Below are 27,330 nucleotides of genomic sequence, written 5' to 3'. Positions count from 1 at the left end.
GATGCAAGGGGCATAATGAGTAAGGTGCTACTTTCAGGTTAGGAGTATGACAGCTGTAGATTTAAGTCCAGGCTCTGCTCTTCATCAGTCATATGCCCTACTCCTCTGAGCCTCAGCCTTTTGTAGAGGGAGAAGTCATAGTCCCTCATAGTCCCTGCCTCCCAAATTATTGAGTGCTGGTTGTAATTATCTCTGGAACTGGCAGCCAAACCCTGGCCCACAAGAACTCAGGATGCTAGGACCCCCATTCCACCAAGGAGAATGGGCAACAACCGTAGAATGGAGAACAAGCAGGGCTCCAGGCCTTCAGCACTGAGCTCTAAGACTGGCTCCGGAGTCTCTCACATGCTGCTTCCACGTGGGCTTAGCCCCAAGGTCCAGGTGGGCCCGAGCTTCCAGGATTACTAGCATAGCCTCAAACTGTTCTCCCTGCAGCTGCTGGCTGTGTTCTGGTCAAGGGTCATTTTTTCCCAGGCTCCTTCTCAGCTGTAGGGCAGACAGCCAAAGGACTTACTATTTCTGCAGGAGATATGGGCCTAGGGACAGGGATTTGGCAGGTGGCTAAGAGCCCCACAGATTCACCCTCTCTTGCGCTCCACTCCCGAAACTTTAAAATATCAGGACTCTTTGGGAATCTGGATCCTCTGCCTACCTGCTTGTCCATCCTTTAGTTCAGAACGAGTCCCAACCTCCTGTACCCTCACAGCCCCACCCCACAAGAAAGCAACAAAACCATCTTGGTGAACACATTTACTTAATATGGGGGGTGGGGTATTGCTGTCTCTGTCAGTGTGTACAGGGTGGTAGGGAGACAACCAGAGGGACTTCTGCCCTGGAGTAAGAGGCTGTTCTGGCCCCAGGCTGGGGGGTGTGGAGCAGACTGAGGGGACAGGGCAGGTGTGTAAGGGGTGGAGGGTAGGGTGAAGCTCTGCACACATCCTTGGGACCACAGTCCAGGCCCACCCAGTCACCAAAGCAAGAACCGAATAAATAAAGTGCAACCGTGGGGTTGGGAGAGGGGGAGAGGGAGGGCACCGGGCGCACCCACGCCCACAGCCCACATTCAGTGCTGCCAGGTCCGGCCCACCTCCTGGCCAGACCCTCTTGTCCAATCCCCCCATGACTGTCCCTCCACGAGCCAGGCAGGGCCCCTGTGCAGCTACTGGAGGTAGCGATAAGCTTTAAAGCAGTGGTTGCCAGCATCGGCCACCACCACGTGTCCATCTGAGGTCAGTGCCAGGCCCTGCGGGCCATACAGTGGCTCTGCAGACGTGTTGATGTAGGACAGGAAGGAGCCAGAGCTGTCGAATACCTGGGGAATGAGTGGACAATGGAGGGAGAGGTGAGAGCAGGCGGGTGGGAGGCATTTGCAGGGGGATGGGGAGGGGTGCATGGAGCACAGCAGGAAGCCTCACCCCCATGCCATCCCCAGGCCTCACCTGGATGCGGCTGTTGCCCCAGTCAGCCACGATAATGTTCCCATTGGAGTCCACTGCTACTCCCGTGGGGGCGTTGAACTGCCCATTGCCCTCGCCGTGGGAGCCAAACTTGAAGAGGAACTCGCCGTCGGCACTGTACACCTGGCAGGGGAAAGGGCTGGGGGCTGGGGACCTGGCCTCAGGCAGAGGGCAGGGCCTTAGAGGAGGTGGGGTGAAGCCCCAGGGCTGAGGACCCCCAGGTCTGCAGCTCCAGCCCAGTTCTTCCCACACCTCACAGCCATGCTTCCCACTGCCTACTGACTATCTCCAGCTAGTGTCCCTCGGGCATATCAAATCCAACAGCTCAACTTCCCCATGCTCTCTTTCTCAGGGAATGGCAATACCCATTTGGCCAGGAGTCATTCTCAACTCCGCCTTCTCCTCTGCTTGACAACCAGGGAATTCACACAACGGGCTGATTCTATCTCAGATCTGCACCCTAGTGTATGTATTGCTACTACGGTGGTCCTCAACATTTCTCATCTAGATTACTACAAAAGACTGATCTTCCTGACACTTGTCTCGCCCCAGCCAGAGTGATCTTTCTAAGACCCAGGACTGCATTGCCCTGTGGCCTGCAAGCCTTCAGTGACTCCCCACAGCTCTTGGGAACAGAGCACACGAGACTCGTCGGCACTTGAACCACTCCCCTCTTCAAACTCAGTCTGAACTACTTGTGGTGTTTTGAGCACACTGAAGGGTTCCTGCCTCCAGTTCTTGGCTCCTCCTGTCCCCTTTGCCTCAAATCCTCTCCTCCTTCTCTCCCTCCTGGTGAATTCCCATGCTGCTTTAGGTGGTTCTCTGTCTCACCTGAATCAAATGCTTCTGCTATGCCCTCACACAGTTCCTTGCACTTCCCGACCACATAACTGTAACATAATAATACACTGTAATATGCGGCTTTACCTCTTCCCTACTAGACCATTACCAAGAAGACAGAGCGTATTTGCCTTGTTCATCACTCTATCCCCAGCTTCTAGCATAGTGCCCGGGACAAAGTAGCCATGCCATAAATGCTTATTGTTCAAAGAAATGATCTCAAGGTGGTGGGGGCGGTGGGGAGGTGAGGGAGAGAGGGGTCTTGTGAAAGAGGAAAGGATGTTGGGACAGCGGTCATAGAGGGAGGGAGGACACTGACCTTCACTGAATGGTTATGGAAATCCGTCACTACAATCTCATTCTTGTTGTTCACAGCCACAAAATGGGGCCCTGAAAATACAAAGTGGTTTCTAGGGCAGTGAGCTGGGATACTGAGTGGGATGAATTAAGGGTATCTGGGATGACAAAGCTGGGCTGCGGGAAAAGGGCGGTGCCTCAGAGGCTGACAGGTGCCTTGGGATGATGGTACTAGGGTACAGTCAAGGGAGGGGGGTCCTCTAAGGCCAAGGTATAGGAGGAGGGGTGGTTAAATCTGGGGTAACCAGGGTAGTTCTCTGGGGCTGGGGTATCAGAATTGTTCCACAATACCTGCAAAGTGGCGATCAGTGGCCCCACGGCCCCCAAAACGGCCAACCAGCTTGCCATTGGGCTGGAAGGTAAAGACGCAGCAAGACTTGTTGTCGACCACAATGATATGTCCATTCCGGTCTACGGCCACTCCTTTGGGGCCCATGAGACGGCCAGCTCCAATCTTGGTCTGGAGGAAGGGGATACCATTAGGGGCTTTATCCTGCCTTGTGGGGAGAGTAGTCCCAGCCTGACACTAAAGGAAAACCTTGGGCTGGGGATGGACCATTCCAGGCCCTGACTACCAGGAGGCACTAGAATGGTCACCTCAGCCGGCCATCAGAAGTGCAGAACACTGTGACAGTAGGCCTCTTACCTTGAATTTGCCCTCAGGGGAGAAGATGCTGACCCAACGGTTGTCATAGTCCGCCACAATAATGTCTCCATTGGTGTCCACTGCCACACCTGTGGGGCGCTGCAGCTGCCCGGGTGAGCGCCCTCGGACCCCAAAGCGGAATTTGAACTGGCCTTCATTGGAGAAAACCTGGAGCAGAGGAGCAAGGGAAGGAGCGGGGAGGAGGGGAGAGACTGTGGGCACAGAGGGAAGGGAGCGAGATCCTGAGGGAGGAGACCCCCCATTCATTCAGCCATTCAACCAGCACTTACTCACACCATGCTGGGGGGTACACAGAAGAATCAGACACAGCTGCAGACCTGAGGTGACACGCAGCACAGGTATGAATGAGAGAGACTGTAGGAATATGGGGGCGGGGGGGGGGGGGATGGTCAGGAAAGGCTTTGAGAGAGAGCTATCTGAGTTAACAGCCTAATAAGGATGCCAAGAGACAAACCACGTTGGCCAGGAAAGGACGAGGAAAGGCATTTAAGCAGAGTGAACAGTATGTAAAAGGCACAGGGTCCAGTATGGGCATTGCTCGCCCAGGGGAGCTGGATTGCAGGGAGCACTCCCATGAACAGCAGAAAGAGTAAGGTTTTATCCTGGGTGTAATGAGCATTCACTGAAAATTTCTGGGCAGGGGAGTGACAAGATGAGATTTGCTTTTGTGGTATAACAGGAAATATACTTGGTCTTTGTCCCCAGTGCCTGGTGCAGAGCTCCTCAAACCCTTGGAATTTCCTGATTAATAGGAGTGTCTTTGTCATTCACAAGGAGCCCCTTTTGAGCTTATGCTGATGAGGTGACTTACGATGGGGCTGGAACCCAGAAAGACCAAATCATTAAAGGGCTGAAACTTTCAGCCCTACCCACCAACCTCTGGGCAGAAGAGGGGAAGGTACAGATTTGATGTGCTCCCAAGTTGGTGCTGGGAGGGTGGTGTGCCCCAGTTCTACAGGGACCAAAGTTCCCACACTAGAAACTCTTCTAGACCTTGCCCTATGTACTTCTCCATCTGGCTGTTCATCTGTATCCTTTACAGTAAACTGGTAGACCTAATTAAATGTTCCTCTGAATTCTATGAGCGACTGTAGCAAATTCATCGAACCTGAAGAGGGGGTCGTATGACCCTCCAATTTATAGCTGGTCAGTCAGAAGCATAAGTAACAACCTGGACGTGTGACTGGCATCTGACATGGGGACAGTCTTATGGGAAGTGATGCTATCTCTAGGTAAGTAGTGTCAAAATTCAGTTACATTTGCAGGACACCTGGTCAGGGTCCACTGAGAGTTGCTTGCTGGTGTTGGAAAAAACACATGGGAGCTTTGAAGAAAGAGTACTCTGGCTGCAGGCAGGAGTCCAAAGTGGGCGCTTGCTGGGCAGTCAGAGGTGCTACACTAGTCCAGGGGAGGAGGGATGATGGCTTGTTCCAGGGTACTTGGTGGAGCAAAGATGGACTCAGGACACATGGGAGGAAGACAGTAAGACTTGGTAGTGACAAGAAAGGGTGGGGTGTTGAACAAGGATGAGGATGTCCAGGCTAAGAGGCTGGCAAAGTAACCTTCCTCCTGGACAGGTTTTTCCCCTCTCCTACCTCCTCCCTTAGCCACCCAACATCTCAGGTCTCCCCATCCTAAAAACACCTCCTTTAATGCTCTTTCCCTTTACAGCCAAGCCAGGACCAGCCTCAGGGAACTCAAGTTCTGGGTCTTGGCCTTGCCCTTCCATCCAGACATGCTCCTTCCTTAGTGGACTAGGCCCCCTGCCCCTGCCCCATCCCCATCTCTTGGGCCTGCAGGGCTGTTTGAACTGGTCCCACCAGCAGACATCAATCCCTCCTGATGTGGACTTCCAGCATGCCCTCAGCTGGCTGGCCAACCCAGCGGCTGGGGTCTGCCCTGGTCCCCTGTGGCAGGCCAGCACAAGCCAGCATGAGAGGGAGGCACCCTGAGCGGAAGAGCTGATGTCAGAGTGACTAAAAGTTCCTGCCAGATCAGCAGTGAGGCCGTGTGGCTGCCCCCCACCCACCCACCCACCCCCAGTCTGAGCAGCTCAGTTTCCAGCTCAACACTGAGGCTTTGGGGCGGGGGGTGTCTCGCTCTTCCCTTCCTATCCTATCCCACCTCCGACACCTGGCAACTCCATTCATTTTGTGAATCTCTGAAAATTCCACGTCACTTTTTCAGAGAAGTTCTTCAGGACCAACTCCAGCCCCTGAATCAATACACACACATAAAGGCAGGCCTCCATGACCTATGCTTTACAGTTCTCCCGCTAACAACGGTCACTCCTGTAACTAACTGCTGAACACCCTCATCTCCCAAGAAGGTAAGCGTCAGGCAGCACAGGGACTGCCTGCCTGGTTTGCCACTGCATTCGCACTGCTGGCACGGCAATGGGCACCCGGCAGGCAGTCAACAAATGCATGAATTCCTCCGCTCAAGCTCACACAGAACTGGTCACCTCCACTCAGCTGCCGCACAGCCGTCGCATGCTCAACATGTGCAGAAGGGAAATCATCAACTGATACCCAGGCCTGCTCCTGAACAGCAGCACCAGCGGCCCAGTGCCCCAAGTCCTGCCATTCTTGATCCCGCCTTCTCCCTTGACCTCTCAAAGCTCAGCAAAACCTGCCATCTTTGCTTTCTTAACATCTCCAGAATCTGCTGGTGCCTTCGTTTGGTCCTTGACACCTCTCTCCTTTACCACGGTAGCACTAAGTAACTTCAGGATCTGAGTCCAGGTGGGGGTGGGGGGAGCAGAGAGACTAAAAAAAATAACACAATAAACCAGTGACTCTGATAAAGAATGAAGAGTGTTATAGCAAAGGCTGAGGGAACTCAGAGAAGAATGTGATTAATATTCTGCCTGAAGGAAATGAGGAAGTTTTCACAGAAGAGCTGATAAAACTTCTGGACTAAGACTATTACACAAGGATATAATATATACAAATCAAATTCTTCATTCAAAATCACAAAATGTTTTTTCTCTTCTGTCAGCTGATGCTGATTCGGCACAACAAAGGGATTTGCCTCAGCTGTCACCATAGACAGTCCAAAGGAGGAGAAGTTCACAAGGTCAGCAAACCTCATGAACGGGGTGGGGAGGCAACATCTATCTGGGAGCCTGGCCCATATCAAACTGGAGGACCCCAAAATAAGGGAAGCAGGAACTCAGCTCTGGAATCCAAGAGCCCAGCTCCTAGCAGTTATGAAATTAGGATGCAGGTGGAGAAGGAGCAAGAAGGAGGGCTGCTGTAGGAGCAGCAGGTATCTGGAGAGGACAGGGGGCTGCCCCAGGCCCTCCCTCTCAATTCCCCAGTCCCTCATCAGGGAGACAAAGCAGCATACATCTTTATGTGCATGTGAGCACCCATGTGTGTGCACACCAGGGACAGGTTCCCAAATCTCAGCTTTTGGGCCAGAAGGCATCCCTGGCATAAGAAGGAGAAAAGGAGTTGGAAGGTAGAGGGTGGGACTGAGTAGGGCCTCGGCGCCACCCTCTCCCACCTGATCCCTCCCTCACTGTCTAGGCTGGACCCAAATGCTTCCACGTGCTGCCCTACGCCTCTCCATTCCTCTGCCCTTTGGAATAGGCTAGGAGTGAAAGCAGGCTGGACAGGACCAGGAATACGGCCATGGAAGAGTTCCTGGCACCTTCAGCCTGCTAACATGGAAAGCAAGGGGTGGGGGCAGCTGACATTGAGGGGACAGACCTGTGGCAGGGGTACTCAGGTAGGGTCAGAAAGAACTTTATAGGTGTTGTGAAGTAAGGATCTTCAAGAAAAGTTTTGCAACCTGATAAAATGTTTCCAAGAACTGAAGTGCATGGTAGTTAGAAACAATCCTGCACAGGATAAAATCAAAATTCCACAGCATCCTCTCCAAAACTGTTTACAATGTGCCCTCGGCTACTCGGCTCCTAATAGTAATCTACCTCCAGCTGGCTGGGATCCTTCCAGTTCCCTGAACAACCCCTTCCAGCACTTTCCTACCTCCTGGCTTTTGTTTACAGTCTCCACCTGGACAATGATATTTTTAACAATACCTAACATTAGAAGGTTCACCAGGTGTCAGGCACAGTGCATTATGTCATTTTAATGCTCCCAGCAACTCCATGAGGTATTCTTTTCCTAATTTTACATGAGTTAACTAAAGCTCAGAGAGTCACATGACTTGTCAGTAAGTGGCAGAGCTAGGATTCAAGCCCGGGTGTCTGGTTTCAGAGCCTGAGCTTTTAACTGTGATACTTTTTAACTGCTGGTGCCTGTCTCTAGTCTCTGGGCTCGCTACAAGAAAAACAGAAAGAAAAGCATGCTTCCTGGATTTAAGGAGCTCAAAGTGCAGTGAGGCCACGTCCGTTTGTGTTCTGTGGCAGACGCTTCCATCAGGTGTGTGAGAGGGGTGCCTGGGTGACTCAGTCCTTGGGCGTCTGCCTTCGGCTGGGGTCATGATCCCGGGGTCCTGGGATCGGCCCCGCATCGGGCTCCCTGCTCGGCGGGAAGCCTGCTTCTCCCTCTCCCACTCCCCCTGCTTGTGTTCCCTCTCTCACTGTCTCTCTCTCTCTGTCAAGTAAGTAAATAAAATCTTTAAAAAAAAATCAGGTGTGTGAGGGACGGGGAGCACCAGGGCAGGACCACCTGTGAGGCTGCACTATAGTTTAGCCTCTGGAAGACACCTCTTTTCCCAAGTTACCCCCATTTGACTGTCTAGCCAGCCAGATGTTTGCAGAGACCAGCACCAACAAGAAACTGAGAGCCAGATACTCTGGAGCCAGGCTGGTATGATGAAAGAAAGCAGGGGAGCCTGCATCCTAACCACGTGGGGACAGGGGAGAAAGGAAGCCAGTCAGGTGGAGGCTCAGAGAGAGAAAGGTATGAAGAATGAACCAGATCTTTGGGGTCCAGGAGCTCGTGTGGCCTGAGGCCCAGCCTGGGAGGTAGAGGCTGCAAGCACAGTAAAACCCCGGTGCCTAACTGTGAAGGTGCAGGATAGTGTCGTGGCCAGTGGGAGTGGATGGCAAGTAGGTGGATGAGGGATGGTGCTATGATTCATTGCTCTTTAAGGACCGGTACTATCTTCAAGGACTGGTTCATCTTTCAAGAGATGATCTGTACACTCTTGTTCTTTCAGGAGGCTGTAGTTTGAGGACCTTTATTGGCGTCACGGGAGAACAGGAAAGGCGCTTACCTGGATACATTGGTTGTTACTGTCTGCTACCACTATGCGGCCGCTGCTAGCTGCCGACACGCCCTGTAAATTGGTGAATTCGCCCTTCTCCCTTCCTCGGCTGCCTGTGGGGAAGGCAGGGAAGGAAAACAAAACAATTCGCTGAGGTCCTTTAGAGTCGCCCTCCCGATCCGCCCTGCCCACGGCCTGAGCCCGCCCCCCTCTGGCTCGGCCCGCAGCCATCTGTACCGACACGGAAGACAAGCTCGTCCTCAATGGGGTTGTCCTTCCGTTTGCCGCCCGTGCTGTACATGGAGCTGGGCCTACGCACTGCCTTCTGGCGCACGTGGCTGCCCGGGCCGCCGGGGGACTTGACGCGGCGCTTGACGTCGTCCGGGGAAGGTGGCAGGTCCCCAGGACGCAGGGCTCGCACGCGGAAGGGGCTGCCGCGCACCGGCTGTCCGTAGAGCAGCACTGAGAGGAGCAGCTCGCCTTCCGTGCGCGCCGTGTACACTAGCTCGTACGTGCCGTTCTTGTGGTCCACCACTGGCACGGGAAGGCGCGTGCCATCGGGGCCGGTGATCTCGGCGCGCAGCTCGGCGCTGCCCGTGCGCACCAGCCTCCCATCCTTGTCTTTGGTAGTGACGGTGAGCGAGGCTGGCTGGCCCACAAGCGCTTGGCGCAGGCCCTCACCTGTGGCCACGGTCTCGTGTGCGGTGGCGCTCGTGGTGAGCAGCGCGCCGAGATTGAGCACCGATCGCCGCAGCCCGTCGACCTCGAGGACCAGTTCCAGCTGCGCGTTCTCGTGTGGCCGCTCCGGGAAGGCCTGAGCCGCCAACGCAGCCAGCCGCTCTCGCATGTGCTTGCGCACTAGCAACACCTCCGGGGCAGAGCCCAGGCGCAGCGCCTGCTCCGCGAAGCTGCAGCTGCTGCCGATGTGTTCCTGACCCTGGCGCAGTGTGTCTAACTGGGTCTGCAACACCTGAGGAGGAGGTGGGGGAGGTTTGGGGGCGCACACTGGCACAGAAAGGGTCTCTGTGATTGCTTAGGACCTTACGGTACTATAGCATGAAAGAAATGCGAGAGGGTGAGTATGGACAAGGGACACAGATACCGCGGTACCTATGGGGCCAGGTCGGGAGGCAGAAAGTATAGTCTGGGGAAGGGGGTGCCCAGGTATGGGAAAGCAGGAAAAGCATGGTGGCGATAAGGCCATCCCACAATGGACGGTGGTAGGCAAGGGTAAACAGACGCACCTTCTGCTTGGCCCCACAAATGGCCTCCAGGTCGCTGACCAGAGCCTGCTTGCGCTGCTGCAGCGCTTGCTCCAGGTCCTCGAAGGCCGCGCTGATCTGGGCCAGGGCCTCGGCTTTGCGCTCCTGCAGCTGCTGGCTGATGCCGCCCACTAAGGCGATAGCTGCGGACAGCTGTGGCAGGCTGGGGGGGCGGAGCGGGGACATCGCATACTGGGGTTGCCTGAGGATGCCTTCACCAAACCACTCCTTCTCAGGGGGGAATCTACTGTGCCCCTAGGAGGTCCCCTACCTGAGACCTCCCTGCCCTCCCGAAGAATTTTATTTCTAGCCTCCCCAGGGTCCCTCCCCTGTCCGTCACTCTCCCTGACGGCCCCACCAGCCCAGGTTCCCACCGGGCTCCTACCGGCCGCGCACCGCCTCCAGCTGGCGCTGCAGGGCCGCCTTGTGCTGCTCCACCACGTCCCGCAGCAGCACGGTGCCGTGCTCCCGGTGCTCCCCCGCGCGGCACTCGCCGCACATGGCCGTCTCGCAGGCCTCACAGTAAAACTCCATCGTCTGGCGGCATAAGCGCTCCAGTCAAGCAATGACTAGACACCTAACTTCTTCGTCTCCTCCCCTCCCGCTCTGCCCTCCTGGCCCATCACCTTCCAGGTGTGCCCCTACCTGGCCCACTTATCCAGAGAAACACCCTCTTACCCGCAGCCACTTGGCCCCTCCCCCAACCGCTCCTCGCCCTCCACCCCAAGTCCTGGCCTCACTGGGCCTGCTTGGGCCCACCTTGCCTTCATGGTTGGGGCAGGAGAGGGGGCGGCCAGCCACTGCGCTGAGGGGGTGGGGGTCCTCGGGGTCGTGGGCCCCATCCGGTGCCTGCTGCATCGCCTCCATGAGGCTGCTGATGAAGAAGTTGTTCTGCAGCGCTGAGACGCCCTGCTCCGGGAGGATGGACGTCTGCCGACACACCGGACATGACAGCGTCAGGCTCTGGGCAGGGATGTAGTTCTGGAGGCATCTGGCCAGGGAGGAGGGGGAGTCAAAGGAAGGAGGGGTGGGCAAAATCAGTGCACCCCTCCTCACGACTTGCAGGGATGCCAGTTCTTCTCACAGATGTACACTTCATTCTGAAATCTCGCTGGTTGGCACACACGTCTTGTCCTGCCAACAGGTGTAAAAGGCCTCACCTTTCACAACTGAGTAAAACACATCCCTGATCCCTCTCAGAAGAGCAGACAGATCTGCATTCCTCACACTGTGTACAAACACAGGCTCACCTTTCACAGGTGTTTACAAACCGTTCTCATAGAAAATTGTGCAACTAGCCCCTCCCTCCATTAACTCATTAAACATTTACCGGCTGCCTATTCTTGCCAAATCTGTGCCAAGCTCTGGCAATAAACAGATAAACCACAATGCCCATCTCTAAAGTATTTCCAAGTCAACAGAGAAAAAAAGTCACAGAAAGAGTTTATAGAAGTAAAATAATATAATGATAAGGGCATGGGTCTGGAGTTAGGCTGCTGGGTTCAATTCCAAGATCAGTCATCGATGTGACCCCTGATAAGTTACATAACTTTTATGAGCCAAGGATCCTTCCTTTGTAAAATGGAGACAGCACAGACTTCGCAGGGTGTTGGAGGGAGGGTTAAATGTGAAGTGCTCACATGCCAACTCACAGCACTATATATTGTAGGGTATTAGTATTATTTATTAAAAACAAGGAATACTTTTCATGCAATGATAAGGAAATGTGTAGAAAGGGCATCTGGCCCCCCGGGGAGGGGTGCGCGGGTGGTGGAGAGAAAAGCCAGAAAAGGCTTCAGAGGATGTAAGCTAAATCTTCCTGGATAAATCATTGTTAGCCTAACCAAAGAAAAGTGCAGGGAGAAGAGGAAGGGTGTTCCAGACACAGCATCGTGTAAGTAGGAAGCAGTCTGAGGTGGCTGGAGATCAAGTCCAAGGAAAGAAAGGGTAAAAGAAGTCTGGAGAGAGAGACAGGGGCCAGTCATGGAAGGTCACATGGGCCACACTAGAAGTTTAGAAATTATCCCAGGAGCACCTGGGTGGTTCAGTCAGTTAAGCATCTGCCTTCAGCTCAGGTCATGATCCCAGCGTCTGGGATACTGGGATTGAGCCCTGCTTTGGGCTCCTCTTTGGGCCCTCTCCCTCTGCCTCTGCCCCTTCCCCCACTCATGCACATGCTCTCTCTAATAAATAAAATCTTTTAAAAAAAGAAAAGAAAGGAAAAAGAAATTATCCCAATAGCAAGAGGGAACACCAGGAGCATGGTACAGCCAGGTTTACATTTTATCCTCTTCATTGCCTCTGTGTGAAGGATGAATTTGAACGTGATGAGGCAGCAGACAGCATCATCATCATCGTCATCCAGTCACTGTTTATTAAGTACTATGCGCCAGGCGCTGTGCTTTGCACTTTATGTTTATGTTAATGGACTCAAAAAGGGAAAGTCATCCAAGGTAACAAAGCCAGCGAGCACTGGAGCCTGGATTCAAATCCAAGGCAAAACATGTGCTTAGCCAAGATACTCTTGCAATAGTCTTGTAAGAGATCTTGCAGTAGATGAGAAAAACCCGGAATTAGGCAGTAGCAGTGTAGACTATGAGCTGGAACAAATTTGAGAAGTATTTAAGAAGTACAGCAGTGGGAGGTGTTAGGTCTGAGTGGATATGGGGAGTGAGAGATGAGTCTTGGTTGACTCCCAGATTCCTAGCTTAGATGACTGAGTGGATGGTGGTGACAGTCACTAGGATGAGAAACGCAGAAAGAGGAGTGGTTTATAAAGGCGTTCAGCTTTGATCTGGCTGAGTTTACTGGAACAGTCGGACATCCAGGGAGTGGGGCACAGGAGACAGCTGGGGAAAAGGCAGAGAGAGATGGGATGCCATCGATATCGAGGTAGCCTCTATAGCCACGGGAGAGGATGAGATGAGCCCAAAAGGTGTATTCAGTGACAAGAGCAGAACAGCAAATACTGAATGAGAACAAAGAGGAACCAGCGGAGGGGTAGGAGGAGAGACACTGACAAGGCAGTGAAGTGGGTAGTGCACTTCCAGAAGGAGGGAAGGAGCAGTGATCAGTGTCAAAAGTGGCTGAGGAGTCAGGGGAGGTAAGACCTGAAAAAGGCCCCCTGAATTTGGCCAGTGTGAGAGTGCTTTCATCTGTAAGGAAAATGAGGGGAGGGGGGAGTGCCAGGGAAAGGAAATGTGGGGAGGGTGGGAGTTTGAGAAAGAAGGTGCTTGAGGGACTGCATGGCAGCTAGCTGGGGGACAAAGGGACAAAGAAGAGTTCTTATCTGTTTGTAATGGGAGCCTTGAGCATATTTATGAGTTGCAGAGCCAGGAGAGAAGGAGATGTAGAAGAGACAAGACGAAGCATGGACAGGTCTCTGGGAGGGGGTAATGGCTCTGGGTGGCCTGAGCAGGAGGAGTGGACCCCATTCTCTGAGTGGGGGAAAGGGGAAAGAGAGAGTGCAGGGGTGAAGTTAGAGAGGATGCCTCACTTGCCTCAGGCAAGATCAGCTGCTGAGAGTGAAGGAGGGGTTCAGGAGACTGGTGAGGGCTGGGATTAGTCACTGAAGGGAGGAGGAGAGGAAGCTTTCTAGAAACACAGCCCCGGGCTGTGTTTGGAGACCATGAATCTGTGGAGGGAAGATCTGCATGGTGCACTTTCCCATGTCCCAGTCTCTTCTCTTAATGTTCTCTATACCTCTGGATCTGCATTAATTAATTTTTATTTATTTAATAAACACTATGTGCCAGGCACAATTCTAAGTGCTTCACAAATATTAACTTGTGACCTAGTTTTCCCAGCAGTTGTCTCAAGTAGAGAGTGGTTTTGTCTCATACTCCACATTCCTTAGGGCCAGAAGGTGGGGTTGAGTCCTCCCCACCCGCCCTGCAGCTGGAACATTTCTATTCTCCAGCTCCTTGGAAGCTCATGCCTTCTGTCTTTACCACCCTCCTGTGATTATCTCCACTTGCTATCATGGCTGCTTCCCCAGTGGCTAAGTCTTTCTTCCAGCTCACTCTCTTCTGTTCCTGCTGCCCCCCTCCCCCCATATACACACACTCCTGCCATCACTCTCAGGGGCTCTGACATCCACGAGGTGACCCATCCAGCATCAGGATCTCAATTCCTTGACCTCCTCACACCCAGTGATCTCTTCCTCCATTTCACCTCCGCTGTCCCCTCTCATGCTCCCCCTACTTCCCATTTCTCATCGCCAGTCACTGCATCAACCCTGAAATCTGAATTTCAGCCATTAAAATCTGTCCCCTGCAGCTCTCTGCCCAGCTCACTGAATCTGGGGTTTCCCCTGCAAAATTTCTGTGAACTCATCAAGACCTCATTCCTATGTGTTGAGCATACCTGGCTCACACTACCTTCCTAACTGGTTACCTCTTTCCATTCTTGCTCCTCTGTAATCCATTCTCCACACAGCAGGCAGAGGGAGCTTTAAAACCTAATTTATGTCACGTTAATTCCCAGCCTAAAACAAAAACAAAAACAAAAAACCTCCTCCAATGCTTTCCCATTGCATTTAGAATAAAATCTAAACACTTTCCTAAAACCACCAAGTTCCTCCATGAACTGTCCTGGTGCTTTTGGACCTCACTTCATTCTCCTCATTCAGCCACACTCACCTTTTTTGATCTCTGAACATGCCCAGTCTACCGCTTTCTGAAGGCCTTGGCATGGGTTCTTCTCATTGCCTGGAACAATTTGCAAGTCTGCCTCCTCATCCTCAGGCCTCAGGTCAAATGTCACCTCCTCAGGGAAGCCTTCCCTGATGACTCTATGCAGAATAGCCCCTGACTCAACCACCCCCACTCAATCCTTGTTTAATTCCTGCAAAGCACTTTAGCACAGGCTGTGACTGTTCGATTATTTGCTTGCTTACTGTCAGTCACCCCCTACTAGAGCATAAGCTCTTGGAGAGCAAGGACCAAGGGATAAATGAATGAGTAGCAGTGAACAGTGAAGGCCCTGCAGTCAAACCTGGATTCAGACCTCAGACCTCAGCTTACTGTGAAGCCTCAGAAACAGTTCTTAATTACTCAGTGACTCTGAGCCCTAGTTCACTCCCCTCTAAAATGGGGATAATACAGTATTGGGAGGATTAAGTAATTCAACACAGGTATATCACGTAGCCAGTCCCTGGCAAATAGTAAGCAATCGATACATTGTAGCTACTAGTATCATAATTTCTCAGCACTGATTTTCTCCAGGACTGCTCAGTGATCTGGGCGGAGGAGGAGGTGCAGAGATGTCCAATTACAGTTGTGATCCAGGGTTGAGCATCTGCACAGGTTCAGAAAAGAACCAAGCCCTGAGGGAATTAATTGTGGCACCCAGTCAGATGCTCAGCCATTGGGGCTGGCATGGGTAGGAAAGGATGGAGCTGGAGGCTGGACATCTATACCTAGTCAAAGCTGGTAGAGTGGGAATGGAGTGATGGGAGCCAGGAATGGGATACCCGAGTTTATGACCACAGAAGTGATATTGGGTGATGGGTGATGGCAAGATCCAGGCATCTGGAGGTGGTATGGAGGACGTTTCCGGAGAAACAGTCGAGAACCAGAGGCCTAAGTGAGTAGTGAAGTCACCCAGGTTGATGAAAGAGCTTGCAATAGGCCAGAAGGCTGAGACTGTTTCCAGTTGACGACAGGGTGAGAGCAGCAGAGCTGACCTCTTAAAGAGCGATGGGATTGGAAAGGAAGCGTGTCCCCATGGCAGACGCAGCTTTCTGTGAAGGCAGGAGGCAGCGGGAAGGCTTGGGTGGACACAATGGTGAGAGGACCCAGGGACCAAAGGCTTCCTGGGGCCCTCCGGGTAAAGGCAACAGTCTCTAACAGGTCTACAAAGCCCCCTGTGGTGTGGGCCCCACCTGTCTCTCTGGCTTCACCCCCACCTCTGCTCCCGCCTCACCAAGCTTCCTCCAGGCCCCCTTACCTGACACATTCCCTCAGGCCACATGCCTTTCCCCATGTTCTTCCTTCTGCCTAGAATGCTCCTACCACTCCCTTCGCTAGTTAACTCACTAACTTCACTTAGTGCATCCTCTGGGTTGCCCCTCTGGGAAGCCATTCCCTCTCCAAACTGTTAACAGATCCTAGCTAAACTCTTGTCGCTTAGCACTTTATTTGCAGCCTTATGAAGGGGGTAATATTTTTCTGTAGTCTGGCTATATGATCATTTGATTACTATCTTTCTCCTTTAACTACACTGAAAGCTCTTTAAGAGCAAGTATTAGATCTGTCTGCTTATCATACCCCATGCCTGGGATAGTCTGGCACATAGTAGATGCTCAATAAATGAGTATTTGCTGAATGAATAAATAATGGATAAAAGCCTAAAGGCTGGAAGTGGTTGCCTTTCACTCAGTGCCTCAGGACAACCGTGAAGACAAGCAGGGAAGGACAGACCTTCAACCATCCTCCCACTGGTGACAAACTCTTCTGGTGCCACCACTCGTGGAGAGTCCCAGTTCTGTCTGATGTCTCTGGCAGTGTTGAAAGTTGCCTTGAGGTTTGGGAAGGGGGAGGGACCATGACCCAGTGTTAGCAGCCTCCGGTCCTCTCACACATTCTTGCACCGAAACCTCATCGCCTGCAGGTTGGGGTACATCTGCTGCCCTCTGTGTGTCTACATTTCCCTCCCCTACTACAGGTTTACACATGCCACCCCCGTCTCCGGGGGGCCTGCAAGCTCCTCATCCCTCCCTGGTACACACACACCCTCACCTCTCACAAAAGGTATGCAGGCAAGGCAGAACCTTGGGGCACCGGTACCGATCCAGGCAGATGCTGCACACCAGGAACTGCTTGTCCATCGGCTGGACCTCTGGGCCAGGGCTGTCCTCCCTCTTCGCCATAGTGCCCACAGATGGTTCCCGCCACTCACACCAGCCTGTGTACAGAGAGATGGTCAGCCCCAGGGAAGCCCACGCTCCCTCTCCCTACCTGAGCCCCACCAATCAAATTCCCTGCAGAGAACTAACCCCATTTCTTCCCTGCCAGAGGCAGGACGGGCAGTGACCGGGGCGGGAACAGGGTGAAGTTAGGTGGGCTGAGAGACCTCTGAGCATGGTGCTCTGGTTAACCACAGACTTAGGGTTAGACTGGGTTTCAAGCCCAGCTCAGCCTCTTACCAGGTATGTGACCTCAGACAATTCATATGACCTCTCTGAGCCTCGGTTTCCTAATTTGCAATTATGGGAATAATCCGTACCTTGAATGGATGTTTTAAGAATGTGAGATAGTGCATGTTGAGTGCACAGTACAGGGATGCCCACTTTCAGTGAAACACCCATCCTTCACTTCCTCTGCCTTCCCCAAATCCTCCTCCAGGCAACCCTCTTCATGGAGGGTCTCTCCTGACTACCTGCGGCTCTTCTACCTATGCTCCGATCCACCTCTCAGCACACCTGTCTGCGATCATACTCAATCAGTATCCACATCCAGTCAGTATCAGGTCTGGTGGAGCCTGCCTCCCAAATATCTTCTCCCCTTTTCTCCAAGCACACAGCTACTGCCCTCGGTTCAGGTTGCCACCAAGTCTCTCCTGTGATACAGCAGCAGCCTCCTAATTGGTATCTTTGTCTCCTCCCTTGTGCCTCTCATCCATCACCCTCACAGCTAGACTGACGCTCCTAAAACACAGGTTCCATCTTGTCACCTACTCCCCATTAAAATCCTTCAATGGTTCTCCACTGTCCAGAGGACAAAGTTGAAACTCCTTAGCGTGGCCAACAAGGCTTAGCTTTGTCTGGCCCATACCTCCCTCTACTACCTCATGTCCCATGATTCTATGATCAGTCACATTGGTTTCTCTTCAGTTCCTGGAAAACTCCTTGTTCTCTTTTACTTCTGGGCAGTCACACATTCTGTTCTCTTTGCCTGAGATCCTCTTCCAAGTCCCCCTTTGCCTGGCTGGCTCCCACTTATCTTTCAGGTCTCCACCTAAATGTCACTTTCTTCAGAAGGCCCTCCCTGATTTCCTGAAGTCTGGGTTAGGTATTCCACCTTTAGGTCCCTCCATGCCCTGTATTTCCTCCATTCTAGCCTGGATATGCTATACTGTAATTTTCTTCTCTGCTTCCTCCACTGCATGCAGAGTTCTTAAAGGCAGGCATTATATCTTTTTTTTTTTTTATTCCTAACACTTAGCACAGAGCCTGACATAAGGATTGATCTATATTTATTGAATTAATTCAGTAATTCAACAAATATTTATTAAGTGCCTACTTTGCAGAGGCGCTGGGGATAGAGTGATCAACAAAACAGATCTGGTCACTGTCCTTGTGGTGGGGAGTGGTGACATATATTTTATTTTATTGTTTATTTATTTTTTTAAAGATTTAGTTATCTTAGAGAAAGCGTGTGCACCAGCAGGAGGGGCAGAGGGAGAGGGAGAGAGAGAATCCCAAGCAGACTCCATTCTGAATGAGGAGCCAGATGTGGGGCTCGATCCCACGACCATGAGATCACAACCTGAGCTGAAACCAAGTGTCAGACACTTAACTGACTGTGCCACCCAGGTGCCCTGACATATATATTTAAAGTAAATAGACAAATATATACTTACAAATTGTGGGGGAGGAGAGTGCTATAAAGAAGAAAGGATCCTATAAGAAAGAACACTTTTTTGTTTGGGTGATCAGAGAGGGTCTCTCCAAACAGGCAACTTTTAAGCTGAGCTCTGAAGAATGGAAGGAAAATGGTAGGGATGAGGGTGGGGGCATCAAAGAGTGAGGGATGGAAGGGCACCTGGGTGGCTCAGTCGTTAAGTGTCTGCCTTCGGCTCAGGTCATGATCCCAGAGTCCTGGGATCAAGCCCCACATTGGGCTCCCTGCTCTGCAGGGACCCTGCTTCTCCCTCTCCCACCCCCCTGCTTGTGTTCCCTCTCTCGCTCTGTCAAATAAATAAAATCTTTAAAAAAAAACAAAAAACAGTGAGGGATGGAAATCATTCTGGGCTGAAGGAACAGCAGGAATGAAAGTTCTTAGGCAGAAGGCTCACTGAGAACCTGAAAGGACCATGTGGTCAGTGCAAAGTGAATAAAAGGCAAAAGATGAGTCTGGGAAGGTAGGATGAAATGAGATCACCAAGAACCTTGATGTTAAGAATTGGCATTTTGGGCGCCTGGGTGGCTCAGTTGGTTAAGCGACTGCCTTCCGCTCAGGTCATGATCCCAGGGTCCTGGGATCGAGTCCCGCATCTGGCTCCCTGCTCGGCAGGAGGCCTGCTTCTCCCTCTCCCACTCCCCCTGCTTGTATTCCCTCTCTCGCTGTGTCTCTCTCTGTCAAATAAATAAATAAAATCTTTAAAAAAAAAAAAAAAGAATTGGCATTTTATCCTAATTGGGGGTGGGGAGAAAGGATGGTGTAATTTACAAAAAAATAAAAATAAATTAAAAAGCTCTTCTGATAGCTATGGGGATTAAGGAGGAACCAGAGTGGAGGCAGGGAGACCAGTTAGGAAGCTACTTCAGTTCTTCCTGTCAGATGATGTTGGGTATTAGCAGAGATATAGGCAAAAAGGTAGACTGATTCGAGAAATACTCAAGAGGCTGAATCAAAAAGACATCACAATGGATTGGGTGTGAGAGGGAAAAGGGAATGCCGATAATGACTCCCAGGTTCCTCACTTGAGGACATGTGGACCATGACAGAGACAGTGAAAGCTGAGGAACTGATGTGGGGCATTCCGTTTTCGGCAAGGGAAGTTTGAGGCACTGTAGGATATCCAGGTGGAGATTCAAGTAAGGAATAGAATATAAGCTGGGTAGAATAGAATCTGGCTGGTTACCGATTTGGAAGCACTGGTCTATTAATGGCACTTAAAGCACTGAGACTGGATGAGTCCCCCTAGGGACAGAGAGTGCAGAGTGAAGGAGAACCCAAAGGGGTGGAAGAAAACCAAGAGACCGTGGAACCAAATAGACCTAAGGAAGAGAGTGATTCAAGAAGGAAGGGCTGATGAAGGCAGATGAAGACTGGAATGCCCACCAGGTTTGGCGGTGGGGGCACAGCCGGGGCAGCAGCAGGGCGAGAGTGGCTGAGTGATAAACGGACATGAAGACATTCACAATAGTAGCTGTAGACAGTTCGTGAGAGAAATGAGGCCATGAAGGGAGGCAGAAAGACAGCTGGACTACTTCAAAACAGGCAGTGGCTAGAATCAGGTAACCACTATCTGTGCCCAGCTAGATGTGTCACAGGTTCTGTAAAGAGAATGAATGAATGAATGAATGAATGAACGAAGGCATGCACGCACGCACTCCATGGGGGCCAGTCCAGAACCCTCTCCAGGTTTGGGCTGAACTGCATGTGTCTTATGTTTGTGTAAGAGTGGGCATGAGTAGGAATAGGATAGGAAGGGCATCCCTGAGAGCATCCTCTCCTGATGCGGGCACTGGGATTCTGAGATTCTCTCTCCAGAGAAATCTAACACCAGGACACCATAGCAGGAGGAGGACAGACTGAGGGTTGGTGGAAGGAACAGGAGGCGGGAGCCAAGCTGAAGCTTCTGTCTGGTGAAGGGGAGGGCTTGGAAGGAAGAGTAGGAGTGGTCTATACTGGGCCCTGCTGGGGCCGCTGGATATCAGGCTCCGCCTCTCCAAGCCCAAGGGGCTCTCCCAGCATGTCACACAGGGGCGGGGACTGGGCTACGTCCAAGGACGGACAGCTCCTCCCTCCCTTCCCCTTCCTGCTTCAGTTCCCCACCCAGACTTGCTGGGCATGCAACCGCTGGGGCCATCCCCCAGCCTGAATCACTAAGATTCCCTTCTCCTCTTGGGCTCCTACTCCCACCTCTGCCATCCCACCGTGTCCTAGAGATCTGCCTCCAAGGTCCTATAGGTGATGGTTTAGGTGGACTGATTTTCACAGCAGAAACCTGGAGGATCTTGAACTCAGAGCTGAGAGTTCACCTCCTTCCTCAGGATGCCCACTGCCATCCCCACATCCCTTATCCCACCCATCTTTTATGGCTCAGTTCTAAAAGCAACTCATTTCCTCATGCAGCATTCACTCAACACCTCTGCTCGGACTGGGAATACAAAGATAAACAGTCATAGTGCGGTCCTCATGGTTCCACAGTCTAATAAATAGATTACTGCAATGCAACACGGAAGGCTCTGTGGGGAAGCACGAGTTGCTACAGAGCACAGAGGTCATCTAACCTAGAGCTGGGGCAGGGGAAGGGGTTACTGAAGATTGGGGGACAAGAGAGTTCTCCTGAAGAAAGTGCCATTCACACTGAGAGTTACAGAGCATGGTACCTTCTGCACCAGGAGACTGAATCACACACTGTGACAGAGGAGGGCTAAGAAATGAAATGGAGTGATGGGCAGGAGCTAGATCACACAATGCTTTGTTGGCCTTATTAAAGAGTTTAGGCTTTACTCTTCTCTGCTTGGGGATTAAGGCTTTATCCAAAGAGCATGGGAAACCTTGGGATGGGGGGTGGGAGGGTAGGGGAGTGGAGGCAGGTGGGTAGAAAGGGTTTAAGTATAATCTAATAGAGCCCCAAGAGTCACTTTTTGACAGCTGTGTGAAAAACAGTTTAGAAGGGTCACCAGGGGGAAGGTGAGACTGCATGATATTCCACAGGAGAGGTGATGGTGGCCTTGACTAGGGGAGTAGCAAAGGGGAGGTAGAGAGAAGTAGATTTCATAGGGAAGAATCAACAGAACTTGATGACTGGCTGGTGGAATGTCGAGTAGACAGAGAAGAAAGAATTGGAGATGATCCCTTGTTTTCTGGCTTGGAAACTCTGGAAGAGGAGCAGCTGGATGAAACGATGAAAAGTTCAGTGTTTTCCTAAGACAAATCTGAGGTGGCTATGGGACATGTGAATGGAGAGGTCTGGCTGGCAGTGGGAAAGACAGGCCGGAGCCTCGGAAAGTGGTCGGCCTGGAGGCAGTGATTTGGGAGTCATTGGTGTAGAGATGGTGCCTGAAGCCATGGAATTGGCTGACATCACTCAGACAGAGTGTAAGGAGAGAAAGGAGAGCCTGTGACTGTGCCCCGAGGAACCTCAACATTTAAGGGATAGGCCAGGAAACAAAGCTTGCTTGTAAAGAAATTGAAAAGGTGTGGCGAGAGGCAGGAGAAACCAGGAAGGTGAGACATCGTGAAGACCAAGGGAGAAGAAGCTTCATGAATAAGGGAACAACCTTCATTTGAAATGCGGCAGGGAGGCCCTAGGATCTAAAGCCAAAAAGAAGCTGTCATTAGCTTTAGGGAGTATGGTTTCCAGAGGCTGGAAGAGAGGAAGCCAGATCCAGAGGGCTGAGAAGGAAGTTGATTGTGAGCAAATGAAGAAAGCCAGTGCTGACTCCACTAGATCCTTGGCATCTACAAAGGATATATTTCAAGGCTTTTCAGTTTCTCCAAATTCTCAAACAGCTTCCAACTTCCCCCACGACTTCCTTCTACAACCTCACGAGAGTCCCAGGACACATGATTTACACAGCTGTGGCTAAAGGTAGGTGACCAAGGCATTGTTAAAAAATGATGCAAGAGGCCAGCTCACTTGCTTCTTAAAATGACTCACTCCTGTACACTAACCCCCAAGTGCATTTGATCATTTGAGACCTCAGCAAAATGACAATGACTGCAGGTTACAGTTTTGGGGGGTTTCTCTGGAACAGAAAAATCCCTGGAGGAGGTAAAGTCCTGAAAGCCCAGGAATCCTTTCAGTAAGATTGACAGGGAAGGAAAGTGATGAAATTCACAGGGCCATCTCCCCCACCACTGCCAGACTGAGCAGGTGGATGAAGCATCCAATCAGCTGATCAACCTAGCAAACAATCTGACTGCCCCAGGCATACTCTGGACCAGGTTCTTAACCTGGGAACTGGAGACACAAAGCTGAAACTGATGCACTCCCTGACCCTCACAAGTTCTCAGACTAGTGTGGGAAAGAGACATGGAAATACATAACTATAATGTGCTAAGTGTCATGATACTGACATATTCAAACTGTTGTGCCCGAAACAAGGAGGAAGTCTCTAACTCTGAAGGTGGTGGAGGAGAATAAAGAAGGCTTCCAGAGGAAGGGATATATGAGCTGAGTCTTGCAGGAGCTTGATAGGTACATTGGGAAAACAGTGCGTAAAGGAAAAGAAGCATGAAAAATTAAGAAACATGGACCAGTTGGGGCAAGAGAGCAAGACTCAAAAGGGCAGAGGTTGTACTAGATGTTTTCATGATCCGCTTGATATGGATTCTCCACCTGCCTCTCTGGCTGTGCCTTCACTGCCCATTCCTTAAACGTCTAACTCCCCAGGGCTTTATACTCTGCAGGCTTTCATACTCTGCCTGGGAAATCTCATCATCTCCCATGGTTTCAGTTACCATCCACTCGACTCCCAAAGCCTTATCTCCTGTGCAGAAAACTTTCTGGAACACCAGGCCCATATACCCAACCACATCTTGGACATCTCTACATGGATGATGCATAAAGATTAGCCTAAAACTGAATTCATTTTCCCTTAACCTACTCTTCCTGCTGGTGTTTCTCATCTCAATAAAAGGTACCACCATCCACCTGGCCACACGAGCCAGAACCCTGGGAATCTTCTCAATTCTTCCCGTTCTTTTACCTTTCAGATACTAGCTATGACTATATCCTTGATTCTGCCTCTAAAATGTAACCAAGTTAAAAGGAGCTAGTCTTGACTCTATCACTAATCTCACTAATGCAAGTAAGACTCTGGGCAAGTTTCTACTCCATCCTCTTACTTGTAAATTGGGATTGGAGGGGGGTCTTTTTGTTCCCCAAATCTGTGATTCCCAAAGTTCTCTTTCCAGCCAAAGGTCCCTACAGACTGTATTATGTGCCATGATTAAATCCCACCTTGAGGTTTGATTGCTGGTTTCCACAGTAAGGCTAGGTGTGTTAGAGGGTATTTGCAGTTGCCCCCACCTCCCCTCCAAAATAAATGTTTGCTAAGTTTAGGGCACCCATGACACTCCCTCTGGGCACCCTCTACTCTAACCATATGGTTTTGCTCTGTTTTTCTGAACACGGGCTGTACTATCACAACTATGGGCCTTTGCTCAAGCTTTTCTCTCAGCAAGAATGCCATTGTCCCCTAAGTGGCTGAGGCAGCACCTGGCACACAGAGGGTGCTCAGTATATGCTGGTGACAGGAGGGCCATGTTTAAATCACTGCAGTTCCCTCTCACCAGACAGAGAGGCAAAAGCACAGGCAATAACAAGACAAGTAAACAAAGTTCCAAGGAAAAATACCTCTACTTAACATAAAAAAGCTCTTCCAAAGCATAAGGTAGTAAGTGCTCTGTCACTGGAGGCATGCAAACCAAGAGAGGCAGGGCACCTGTCAGGCCTGCAGCTCTGATTCCAATTTTGCAGCAAATCAGAGCCCTACTTAGGGGATGAATGGGCATTGGTGAGCTGGACAGACAAACAGGGAAAGACCTGTGAAAAAGACCTCTGCACCCACTCCAACCTCCCAGATCTCATCTTCCTACTGGGGCTAGTCCTGGGTTTATGCTGTCCACATCAGAGACCCCCACACCAGGAAAAAGCCCAGGACCTGCCTTCAGTCAGACCGACCTCCCTGGGGTGCAGCCTGCCCCTCCAACCTGCAACCATCTGTCCCTGCAGGTTTGCAGCCCAGGATCTGAAGCCAAGTCCAGAAGGGAGGAGGCTAGAACCAGGGAGGGGCCTGGGGTCTTCCACACGGGGCCCAGGCTGAAGGGGAATCAGAGGGGTCCTTTCCTACAACAAGCAGCCTCCGGATGAGGATCCCTGTCCAGGGAGCAGGGCTGGAGGAGGAAAAGAGTGTCCTCCACCCTGGCTGGTGGGTTTCTGGGTGCCTGAAGAGGATGGAGGGGGGAGCCAGGGGTGGAAGTGTCTGCATCAGGGAGAAAGGAACCCTTCAGACAAGCTGGGCCACAAGATTCCGGAGTCCCATTCAGCAACCCCACCCGCCACACCACCACCACCCTCGGCCGCAGCGTTCGACACCCTCCGCCTACATACACAAGCTCCCAAACCCCGCGCTCCTCCAAGGAACCATCACCCATCCACCCGCGCCTCCCCCCTCAAACATGGACCTCACGTGAGCAGCCACAGCCCGAAGAATCCCCCCACTGCTCTCAGGGACACGGACACGCCTCACGTGGACAGAGACAGACACAGCTTTTGAAAAGCATCTGTGCCCCCACCCACAGACACTCGGACAGACACACCGCCGTTCGGACTTGGACCCGCAGCCGGGCAGACAGGGACACAAATGCACCCTGGGGGCCGCCCGTCGCACTCACCGCGGCGGAGCAGGATGGGAGCACCAAGGCCCAGACTGCCGCCACTAGGAGCGGCCCGCGGCGCTGCCCCCGCTGCCAGCGCCCGTCCGCCCGGCCCTGCCCGCGGCGCCGCCCCACGTCCCGCGCCTCCGCCTGTCCCCGCGCCAGCGCCGCTGCCGGACCCGCCGCACAGGCCGGAGGGAGGGGCCGGGGCGGGGCTGCGGACCAGCCGCGGGAGGGGGCGGCTCGGGTGCTGAAGACCCACCCACGCCCCGCCCACCGCCGCGGAGGCCCCGCCCGCCTCTACCCTACCCGCCCTGCTCTCCCAACTCCCTGGAGGCTCCTGCGGGAGCTGCCTCCGCCGGCCGGCCCGCCGGGCAGCCGCGTGAACCGAATCCCGGGTCCCCGATTCCTGCCAGCGGCTTCTGGCTCCCGACCGCTCTAGGGCAGGGCGGCGTAGTAGGTCTCAGGGACTGGGCTGAGGCTCCGTCCAGAAAACGCAGCTGGGCAGCAGAGATTTCGGACTCTGGGAGCCGGTCCGGGCCCTCCAGGAGGTGCACTTCCCGTCTTTCTTGGGGGCACCTTCGGAATATGCTAGTGTGCTCTCTACTGCGGAGGGGGACACGGATATAGTCTGTACCTCGGCACGGATCCCTGGGCGGCGTAAGGCCCCCCAGGTGGAAGGGCAGTACCCAGAGCGCTAGGAGAAGGGGCGGACGGGGTGAAAGGTTGGGGGACTGGATTTGGCTGTGTGCCTGGCCCTCCCTCAGGAGCCCCCTCGCGAGGAGATTATGGTTCGGACCATTCAGCGATTCCCTTCCACACTCCAAAAACCAGAGCAATTCAGAATCATTGCATTGTGGAAAAGAAGCCCCAGTGGAAAATAATAAAAACTATAATAAAGTTAACAGGGACCGAGTGCTTATTATGTGCCAGAAACATAACGAATCACTTTACATATAGTGTCTCCTTTAATACTCATAATCGTAATAGGCATCTTCTCTTATTAGCTGTGTTTTACAGGGGAAGAAACTGAGGGCCCTTGGCTCAGTTTGAGCTCTGCTTTAGAGCCTGCCTCCAGTCACCTGGAGATTCAGTACCGTATTTCATGTTGGAAGTCCCCAATGGCCACAAAGTGCGGCTTTGTATATGAAGCACCCAACCTAATAATCAAGCCCCAGTCAGACAGCTGCAGGCTGAGTCAACCCCAGAAAGGCTGCCTGGGAGCTGCAGTATCTGTGGCAAAGAACAAAATCAGGCTGCATGGATCTCAGTGCTATGATAATCTGCTGACTGGGTTGTCTTCTTCCTTCAGCCCTCCAGAGAGGTAGTGGACAATGTTGAAAAATTCTGGAGCTCTCCTGGGTCAAGGAGCACAGAAATGATGGTACCTGGGCACTGACTGAATCAAAGTGCCATTGGGGAGATTTCTTGCCTCAAACAAGCTTGATACGGGCTCAACACCTGGGTGCACCCTCAACCTCTCATCCGCATGTTGACTTCTGGCACCCAGCACAGGTGCTCCAATGCTTGTGAATGAGCCTCAGGATTCATGCTTGCTTTTGGGTTTGGGGCCAGGGTTACTAGACTACCCAGTGTGAGGGGGCTTGGGTCTGTATAACACTATTTCAAGCCTCATGAGGACTACTTTCCTCAACTTCAGATTTCTCCCATGTCATCAAACTCGTGCTTGAAAAAGCTTTACAGCTCCCTTTCTCCTAAGGGCAAAAGTCCTTAATCATAAGCCTGAACAGGCCCAGTGTGACCCCTCACTGCCTCACCTCTGTAGTCCTTCTCTAGCCACTCCCCTTCCACTTTTCATTCCAAACTGAATTCCTCCCAAGTCCTATCAGGGCCTTCACATATGCTGGCCTCTTTGCTTAGGTTGCTCTTCTATTCTTTGCCTGACTGTGTCTACTTGCCGTTCAGGTCTTAGTTTTCAAGGTGATAGCCCATCTCCACTCCAGTCTTGGCTAGATGCCCCTCCTCTGCACTCCCCCAGCTCCCTGAACTTCTGTATCCTAGTACTCATCACTGCATTGTAGTTGCTTGGTTACATGTCTCTATCCCCCACTAGGCCTTAAGCAATGCGGGAAGGGACTGTGTTTTATTCACTGATGTATCCCCAGGGTCTAGAGCAGTGCCTGGCAAATAAAAGCACTCAGTAAATATTTGTTCTATGAATGAATGGCTGATGAAGGTCAGTGGGCCCAACCCCCTCTAGGCCCTGTGCTCTTAAGACCATAGCTATCTCAGTGCTGGTCTGAAAAGCAAATAAAGCTTTGGCT

The 27,330-nt window shown here is 52.1% G+C and overlaps 1 protein-coding gene across 4 annotated transcripts; it reads right to left on the bottom strand.

Annotated features, from left to right (window-relative positions):
* Positions 1–733: 733 nt before the first annotated feature.
* TRIM3 (tripartite motif containing 3) lies at positions 734–23,034 on the bottom strand. 4 transcript variants are annotated; one of them, XM_044919807.1, is made up of 12 exons: positions 23,017–23,034; positions 16,505–16,620; positions 10,524–10,755; positions 10,150–10,301; positions 9,747–9,927; positions 8,740–9,472; positions 8,512–8,615; positions 3,301–3,468; positions 2,936–3,114; positions 2,617–2,689; positions 1,440–1,580; positions 1,007–1,312 (listed from the first exon to the last, which is right to left on the bottom strand). In XM_044919807.1, the coding sequence occupies exons 1-12, from the start codon at positions 23,032–23,034 to the stop codon at positions 1,160–1,162; spliced, it is 2,250 nt and encodes a 749-aa protein (XP_044775742.1). In that variant the 3' UTR covers positions 1,007–1,159. The 4 variants fall into 4 exon arrangements, with proteins under 4 accessions (XP_021541384.1, XP_044775742.1, XP_044775741.1 ...); XM_044919806.1 differs by having other exon boundaries at positions 2,617–2,687; positions 2,946–3,114; XM_021685709.2 differs by lacking the exon at positions 23,017–23,034 and having other exon boundaries at positions 734–1,312; positions 2,617–2,687; positions 2,946–3,114; positions 16,505–16,664.
* Positions 23,035–27,330: the final 4,296 nt, after the last annotated feature.

Source organism: Neomonachus schauinslandi, chromosome 11 (genome assembly GCF_002201575.2).
Source record: "Neomonachus schauinslandi chromosome 11, ASM220157v2, whole genome shotgun sequence".
NCBI classification, from domain to species: Eukaryota; Metazoa; Chordata; class Mammalia; order Carnivora; family Phocidae; genus Neomonachus; species Neomonachus schauinslandi.
Note: the sequence above shows the minus strand (reverse complement) of the source record. Positions and strands in the feature narration are given on the sequence as shown.

Excerpts from the sequence above, each read along its gene's own strand:
- TRIM3 (XM_044919807.1), bottom strand. Across the intron at positions 10,302-10,523 it reads GCCCCAACCATGAAGGCAAG|ACGATGGAGTTTTACTGTGA; the intron begins GTGGGCCCAAGC and ends TTATGCCGCCAG. Across the intron at positions 1,581-2,616 it reads TCCATAACCATTCAGTGAAG|GTGTACAGTGCCGACGGCGA; the intron begins GTCAGTGTCCTC and ends TTCCCCTGCCAG.